The sequence below is a fragment of the Medicago sativa genome, chromosome 1 (genome assembly GCF_051527215.1).
Source record: "Medicago sativa cultivar Bolivia chromosome 1, Bolivia_mono, whole genome shotgun sequence".
Taxonomy (NCBI): domain Eukaryota; kingdom Viridiplantae; phylum Streptophyta; class Magnoliopsida; order Fabales; family Fabaceae; genus Medicago; species Medicago sativa.
The window spans coordinates 80256575-80265540 of record NC_140749.1 but is presented as its reverse complement, the minus strand read 5'-3'; the positions used below and the strand labels follow the sequence as shown (position 1 = coordinate 80265540).

At 32.3% G+C, this 8966-nt stretch overlaps 1 protein-coding gene across 1 annotated transcript; it reads right to left on the bottom strand.

Annotated features, from left to right (window-relative positions):
• Positions 1 to 5972: 5972 nt before the first annotated feature.
• LOC146957955 (piriformospora indica-insensitive protein 2-like) lies at positions 5973 to 8523 on the bottom strand. The gene is made up of 2 exons (XM_085739619.1): positions 7789 to 8523; positions 5973 to 7179 (listed from the first exon to the last, which is right to left on the bottom strand). The coding sequence occupies exons 1-2, from the start codon at positions 8005 to 8007 to the stop codon at positions 6121 to 6123; spliced, it is 1278 nt and encodes a 425-aa protein (XP_085595745.1). The 5' UTR covers positions 8008 to 8523; the 3' UTR covers positions 5973 to 6120.
• Positions 8524 to 8966: the final 443 nt, after the last annotated feature.

The following is an 8966-nucleotide window of genomic DNA, read 5'->3' as shown; positions in this document are numbered from 1 at the left end:
CTATGAAAAGGTTAGTGTCCTATTGCTACTTATAATGTCATCCATACATTGGTTGTTAATTAAGAAGTTAACAAAGAGACTGAAAATTATTCATGATAAGTGTATCTCATATAATCAATTAGTTTTTGTCACCAAAAGATCAATTTTGGAAAAAGTCACGATAGCTTTTTTTTTTATTTTTTTAAAACATGACTTTAATTAATATTACTAACTTACTTGAAATATGTCCTCGTGAGCTTAGCTCAGTTGGTATAGACAATGCATAAAATATGCAAGGTCTGAGGTTCGAACCCCAACCACCACAAAAAAAAAAACTTTCTGAGGTTCGAAGCCCAACCACCACAAAAAAAAAAAAACTTACTTGAATAAACATAAACAAATTTACATTTACAATGTTACAATGATAGTTACATTTACAATGTTACAATGATAGTGCATGCCTCTTTAACTCTAAATTGAATAAACAAATTTACAATGTTACAATGATAGTGCATGCCTCTTTAACTCTAAATTAAGTGATTACATATAATATTTTCTTAACCCTAAGTTTATATTTTGGTGCCCCCTTAAAATATAGGGTCTCATGCGATTTTACACTCTAAACATGCTCAAAGTCGTTACAGACGGAAGAAGGAAGGATAAGGGTGAAACTGACACTTAGTTATTATTCGCGAAGTAGCTATTCGTGACAACAAACATTTTCCTTTCCCCACATAAGCCACCAATTTCAAAACTTACCCAAATAGTTTCCACATCCAGTCACGAATTTGTTGGATGAAAAACAGTTTCTCAAGCGTGTTACATGAAAAGAAAATGTTAGTACTTAGAGCATCTCCAATGGGAGAACTTACTTTGGTTGCTTAGCTTGTTTTTAGTGGGCCCAAATTGCCACATTGCATGTAAGCAACTTATAAGCAATCTCAATCAATTTTACTCCAATGGTGATTAACAATAAGCAACCCTATGCTTGACCCCACAAATTTGTATTTTTTTTATCTTCACTTAATTTTGATTTAAATTTAAATTTACATATTTTATTAATAGGTAAAAAATCATAAATATTTAAAAAATGATACACACATACAAAAATATAATAATAAAAAATTCATTAAGAATTAATGGAACCAATGGACACAATTTTATAATAAATAAATAATTAAAAAACATTCATTGTGAAATGGTTCCGTTGATTTTCAACCCACCCACGCTTTCTTCTTGTATCTAGAACTCTCCACTCTGTTTTTCTTTCCTCACCCAAATCCAGCGATAAAACAATCACCATTTTGTTTTTTTAAAAAACAATCAATGATTCGGTTGACTCTTCACTCTGTTCGTTTTGTTTCTCTAAAACTATCACTACCCATCCACTCTAAATCCAATCCATTTCTTTATCTAAAAAAAACATAATTTTCTTTTTGTTCCGCTCAAGCATGACCCAAACCATAGCTTCGTTTTTCTGGATTTGTAGTTTCCTTATTCCATTTTTTTAGATCTACTACCTTTTTTTTTAGCGATTTGTGAATTTATTTGAGACTTTTTCATGAGAATTAATCTGAATTCCATTGTTATATGTTAATCTGTTTTGTTCCCTCTGGTCTGTGATTTTCTGTTGAGATTTCATCCATATTTTATTGTTTTTTAATGAGAAGCAACACACTTTTTGCATTGCTTAAATAAGCAACTGACAGAAAAAATTAAGCAATCAAACTGCCACCTGTATTTGCTCCAATGCTGAAAATGTTAAGAGACAGAACTTATGCATCCACATGGGCAGTAAGCAACTAGCGCTGGAGATGCCCTTAGAAAACCAAATGTCCACATTTCTAACTTAATGTTCATGTTTGTAACCAACTTGAACTAACATGTCTTTTTCCTTTAATTTGAAATTTGATATGGAATACTGCAAGCAGCATGTGACATATATATATCGTATTGCATTCTGTTCGTTACAGACTGAGCCTTACATAGAAGATCATCAGGAACTCAAAGAGAATGGTGGCATTTAATATTGGCTCTGGCAACCACAATTGAGCACGACTCAACAACACATGGACCCAATTCATGCTCTTTAGATGCCTACGTAGCTAACAATGCTACAATAAAAGACAAGAAAATCTCAAGAATTTTAAACATGAATACAACCCTTTAGATTTATTTATATTTATACTGTGAAAAGTCAATTTGCTGTTCCATTCATAAATAATAAAAATCATTATTTATTATTTTTGGGATGTTTTATTACCACTCATTATTTCATATCACTTTCTGGATGCTCATTTGGTGGCATTTCATAGGTAAGTACGTAAATCATCATCCAAAATGTTTGTGTTTTATTTTACCCCTCACCATGTGAAAAATAATGGGTGATAAATCACTTTTTTTTAGAGGGGGTGAATAATCACTTGTTCAAACCACGTTCATATTTGACTGATTAGTTTGGTGTTCAATATTCATTATATTCGTGACCGGTTTTGTTGAGCATTTCATTTTGATGGAGTACAACATTTTCTGCATAATGAGATAATTTTAAAAGCATCTCCAGTTGGAGGAACTTGGGGTGGCATAATGAGTTGTATAAATTTTGTTAAAGTATCTTATTTAAGATACAATAATATTAAAATAATTATGTTTTACTTATTTAAGATACAAATGAAAAAAATTAAAAGTGTGGACTACTTTTTTTTTTTTTACAAGAATTATGTTTTGCTCAAGTCCATATTTATTTATCATCAGAATCGAATGTGTATAAGTTGAAAAAATATGATTTGCGGCTGTGGGAACCACTTCTAACAGTGCATAAAACTCAAAGTAAATTCCTTAAAAATAACAATTGAAGGTGATCTTAGATAACAGAAATATATCAAATTGTGACACAACATGCTTGATTGTTGGTGGTAGTCTTGTCGCTGTGGTTAGTGAGAAGCAAAATAAATTTTAATTGAGGTGTTGGTGATTTTAATTATGTACTAATAATAACTTATTAAGTTAGTCTTTTGTTTATATAGAAAATAAAGTAAGATTAGTCCTTTGGAGGTGATTTATAAATCATACAAGTGGAAATTATGGGCGGACATACGCAGATTGGCGGCTTAATGTGATTTGTTTAAGGCCCATTTGTTTAAAATTCTTTTTTTAAAAGAACATTTGTTTAAGAATATACTTTTGATTAATTTATTTAAGGAAAATGTTAACGAGTGCCCCCGGGGCACTGGTTAAGGAAGCTAAAAGAATAAAGTGAAAGTCAAAAAAGTCAATTTTTAATCTTTTAATACATTGATTACATAACTTTCAAGGCAAATATTACTATATTTGCTTCCTTAACCAGTGTCCCGGAGGCACCGGTTAACAAGACCCTTTATTTAAGCTTGTTTGTGTGTATTTGCGAGTGTACCATAGAATTCCCTCTTTTTAAACACCATCTTTTATGAAAAAAATAATTGAGTAAACTATCAAATTGGTTCTTGTCTTTGTAAGTCATTCTCAAATTAGTCTCTGACTCTATTAATATTTCAAATTAGTCCTTATTTGCCAAAAGTTTCTCAATTAGGTCCTTGTCTTTATGTTTTTGTCACATGATGAGGGACCAAATTGAGAAATATTTTACAAAGACAGTGACTAATTTGAAATATTAATAGAATCAGGGGCTAATTTGAAAGTGACATACAAAGATAGAGACTAATTTGATGATTTACTCAAAAATAATTATAAGAGCACGTTCTGACCCCATCTCCGCCGTTCATGTCATCTCTAACTGCACTTTTGATTACACTTGTTAGCACCCTCATCATCTATATAAGGATGAGTCAACGTCATCCTAAAGGTACACTTCATTTTCACCACATTTCACACACAACCACCTCTTTTATATAGTGATTTGAGCGATGGATTGCTAACTTGTCTGCAGACATTTTTCTTTTCTTCCGTGAAGACTCAACATCTACCACACCAAAGTACTGTGAACCACCATTCTACATATATGATCTTCATTGGACACATCCATAGGAGATTGCATGATTTGTGTTTTAACTATATCAAATATGATTAAAAATACTAATTGAGATTACATTACAACTTGAGGAAAACAAATCCATTCCCTTTTTTTTCCTATTCCATGTGTTGTTTGTATATTCTTCAGCCACAAATTAAAAAGCACAAACCAATGGTGGAACCACAAACGTGATAAGATTGAGACCAAAGTTTCCTTGAGGGGAACAAGAATATGAAGAATTCCAACAAGTAAAATTGAGGAACATTCAATTTTCCTCCCTCATTTTACATTGTTTAATGCCTTGAAAACAACTTTGAAAACCAAGTTTGAACAAAGAGAGGCACAGATCTGCCATATGCCAGACCAAAGCTTTTGTAATGAACCTAAACCCATTATAACCCTCTTTAATCCTAAGGTCCATTAAAAGCTATGTACCAGCCTACCCATATACATTCATAGTTAGGGATCCGGATTCCATAACTTTTGAGAGGGAAAAGTTATGTAACTTTGCCACAATATCCACCCTTGGTTTAATCAGATGGTTCATATTTTGACACATGTCCCAACCTTTGTTTGTGCTAAAAAACAAAAACAGATTGAGACCTATTTCAGAAAGCAGAATACCCATACCCATGACCCATCGCCCCATCCATGAACTGCCGCCGTTGATCGTCGTTGCCGCCCTTTTCGCCGCGAAACAGTGAAATCAAAATCTGGAAAAACCAATTAGCTTCTTCCATATCCTCTTCTCTGAGAAAATTTTCCAAAAAAATCCAAATCAAATTAAATTCAATTTGCATAAAATCAAAATTTGGATAAAGAGGAACTGCCAATGCTCTGAAGAAAATCAGAGGCGCTTCGAACAGATTCAGGGACAAAAGGATTGTGAAAGTTGCAGCATGCCGGCGGCGCGTCGGACAAGATGGTTGTGGAAGCGTGATGGGTTGTGATGTGGGTTGATGAACGAGTCTTACAGGCTCTGAATTGAGTCGGTGGCAAGAGAGTGGTGGTGGTTGGAGGACGGCGGCGCGCGGCGGAAATCGACAAGCTGAAGAGATAGAAGGGCGGAGTCATGAAAATGGGTCATGAATGGGTGGTGGATAAAGTCTTTCAATCTGATCTGTTTTTATTTTCTAACACAAAAAAAGACTTGGACACATGTCAAAATGTGGAGCATAAGATTTATCCAAGGGTGGATATTAAGGCAAAGTTATGTAACTTTTCCCTCTCAAAAGTCATGGAATCCGGATCCCATAGTTAGACACCTCCCCTGTACCAACAGGCCTATAAGCCTACTATCTTTAATCCTCCACATTTCACTTTCATATATTAAAGTCATGCATTAAAAATCAAAAAATGAAAATGCTATAGTCTCATTCCAATTTCCCTATTTCTTCAACAAAACAAAACAAAAAAATACATTGCAAAATACAAAAATATTCACAGAAAAATAAAGTGTAAAGTACTACTATTAATACATAAATAATAAATAAATAAATCCAGGAAAGGTAAAAATATATAATGTTGCAGATGATTCTTCTTGTCTATGTGCAGTTGAAAGCTCAGCTAGCCAATATGTACAACTAGAAGATGCCCAATTCTCACCTCAAAAAACTACTCAATTTTGGAATATTATTATTATGCTTTATGCAGTTACATTCTATGAAAGCACAAATTAATTAAAATGAGTAAGGTCTCAATTTGCAAGAATTAAGCATAGGCAAAAAAAAATATTCCAAAGACCAAGTGGTTTAATATTGTAGACGTAGCAGTACAATAGTTACACAGATTACATTACAGTCCCCATGTGTATATGATTTTCAACCAGATATCAGTGCAGTTGTGCAGAATTGTCTGCAAAAATTACGTAATTGTCTTTGGCGTTACTCTCATATTCATTCCATTAGAGAGGGGGTCCCTCGTAGTTTCTTGTTGACCATAGGTAAATTCAGTACTATGTAAAACATTGAGAATGAAAAAATCATGCATGAAATTGGAAATAATATTATACAGATAATTAACAAATTGACAAGACTATTAGATTATGTTAGAACAAAATATAAAACGCATACAACTTGTTATAATGTAACACCTAAAAGGTTAATTAAAAGCCCAAGTTACACTTTTCATAATCAAATTTGGTGACATGGTTTTACACCATATGGAACATTGTTTGTTGACATTAATTCAACTGGATAGCAAAGTTTAGGATTACTCCAAGCCCCAAAACGTCTTCCCAATTTACCAAAAAACCCTTTTGAAAATTGAATCTCACCTTTAAGATTATTTCCACTTAAGTAAAGTGCATTGAGAGAAGGAAGTGTTTCTAGCTTTGGTGATAAGTTACCTGTAATGTTGTTATCACTAAGTCCCAAAAATCTCAATTTCTTTAATTCTGATAAAGACTCAGGAATTTCACCTATCAATTCCATGTTGGAGAGTTCCAATATCACCAAATTTTGAAGATTCTCCCACTTTAAGCTCCTTATATCACCACCTAATGGATTATTTGATAAAACCATTTCTTCCAATGAATTCATCTCTTGTAAAGATAAAACCAATCCACAACATAATCTATTGTTCCTTAAGTCCATAAGTGTCAAATTCTTAAGATTACCAAATTCATTAAGTAACTTCCCTTCCAAGAAATTGTGACTTAAATCAAGCTTCAATACTGAAACTAACCTTCCAAGTGTCACAGGTAATGTTCCAGATAATGAATTTCTGCTTAAATCAATGATTAATAAATCACTTAATCCTCCAAACATATCTGGAATATTACCACTGAAATTGTTTCCACTAAGAACAAGTCTCTTCAATTTTACAAGATTTCCAATTTCTTGTGGTATGTTACCTGTTAAACCATTTTCTAGCAAAACTAATGATTGAAGATTCTTGAGAAGACCAAAAGTGGAAGGAATGTTTCCAACAAGACCTGGATTTGATCTAAACTCTATTGATTCTAAACTTTCAGCAAGTTTCTCCCAATTTCCAGTAGGAATTGAAACCGGAAGCTTATTTGGTGATTGAAAACAGTTGAAGAATGATATAGCTTTAAGGTGCTTGAGCTGAAATAGTTCTGGTTTAAATTCCAACTTTTCATTAGCACAAGACAGAGAATTTTCATGAATAGGTCCAATGTTGATTACTGTTACATACCAAAGTCCATTGAAGATATCACAAGACACTCCCTGCAGCAGAAAATAACATAACAAATAATTGAACATCATGTTCTGAAAAAAAAAAATATTATAATTTCATATTTTGAATTGATAAAGTTCTGAAATTTCTGCTACATGGTTTAAATGACATGTAATCATTTACTGTGTTGTCAATAAAACTTCAGAAAATGTGAGATAGGGATAAGGACAATTGCTAAGAAACAATTTACATGCAAGGGGCTAACATTAAAACTAAACCAAGGGGTTGCTTAATTTCAAGGACTAATATGTGTATTTTTACTTAATTTTTTTAGTTATTGTAATTAATCAGAATGTAAGAAAGATAAGGTTCACCTAAGAAATTCACTAACAAAATTAAGTCCAAAGCCTCATTTATGAACTAAATAATAATAATTAGTTAAAAAATCTTTACCAACAAAAGAATAAGGGAGCTTGTTTAATGCTGAAAAAAGTCTCTGCAAGTCATTAACTAAAAAATACTATATCTCAGTTAAAATACTATTACATCAAAAACTCATAAACTTGGAACTGTTTCCAAACATGATTTCTAGCACAGTAAAAAGGTGTTTGATAGGACTATTTACAGTACATGTAGGTGAAAAGAAAAAAAAAATGTACCTCAATAGAAGTTGAACCACAAGGATCTGGAAAGAGATCTGAGCCATTCCATGAATTACCAACAAAGCCTTGAATGGTTGAATACAGAGCTTCTTGTTCTGCTTTCTCCATTGGAGAAACAACAGTAGCATCTTCTTCTTGTCCATAGCATTTTTCATTCATAGAGAGAATGAACATAACAAAAATCACACTACTAATGATAAACTTAATACACTTCATTATGATGCTATTGAGTGGAAAATGGGATTATCAATATTGAAGCACTAGTTAGAGATTCTTGGCTATAATTCAAGTACTTGTGATGATATAAGCATATTTCTCTCTTAGTGAAAAAATAAAAGAAGATAAGTGCAGAGTTGTTTGGTAAGAACACGGATTGTAGCAAGGAGAAAGAAAGAACAAGATCCTGAAAATATGCTCCAACTGAACAGGAAAAAATATGAAAATAGGAATGAAGGAAACAAAAAAGCTGAACAACAAAGCCTGATAACCTGTGTTTTCTTCCTTGTGTTTAGGGAAAAAACTAAGGAAGCAAATGATATATTGTCTATATATAAGAATAATATATATAAGAATATAAGAAAGTAAGAAAGAACACAATATGTAATCTTCTTATCACAGTTCTCGAAGCTTTAAAGTCATGATAATTAATAACAATGGTTTGGCTTTAATATATGATCAGAGTTCTGTGAGGTCTATAATATGTAAGGCAAAAATAGGCTTTCCTTTTTCTGTACCTATGCTATACAATTTGCACACCCTATACATGTGTTTGTTACTACATTACTAGATTATTAATATGAGTAACTATGTTTAATGTATAGTTGGAATTATGTAGTAGCATTACTCACAACTTTGGGAGGCTATTAAATATTATAGGTAGTTGAAGAGAATAATTGAATTTTATTAGATATACTATACTAGATTACTAAATTATTTATATGAGCTAGTAAGGAGTGTTTAATAGTATATAGTTGGAATTATATATATGTAGCAGCATTATTTACATTACAAGTTTAGGGGGGCTATATTAAAGGGTTACTTATAGGTAGTTGAAGGGGAATAATAATGGATACAAAGATTAAAGTTAAATGAGTGAGAGGAGAGTGAGTGAATTAGGTTGCGTAAGGTATAGTAGGGGACCATTGTCCATGCAGAGAGAGAGAGAGAGAGAGAGA

Bases quoted from the DNA above. Each gene is read 5' to 3' on its own strand.
- LOC146957955 (XM_085739619.1), bottom strand. From the start codon at position 8,007: ATGAAGTGTATTAAGTTTATCATTAGTAGTGTGATTTTTGTTATGTTC. The intron at 7,180-7,788 runs GTACATTTTTTT...TTTCTGCTGCAG, and splicing joins GTGGTTCAACTTCTATTGAG to GGAGTGTCTTGTGATATCTT.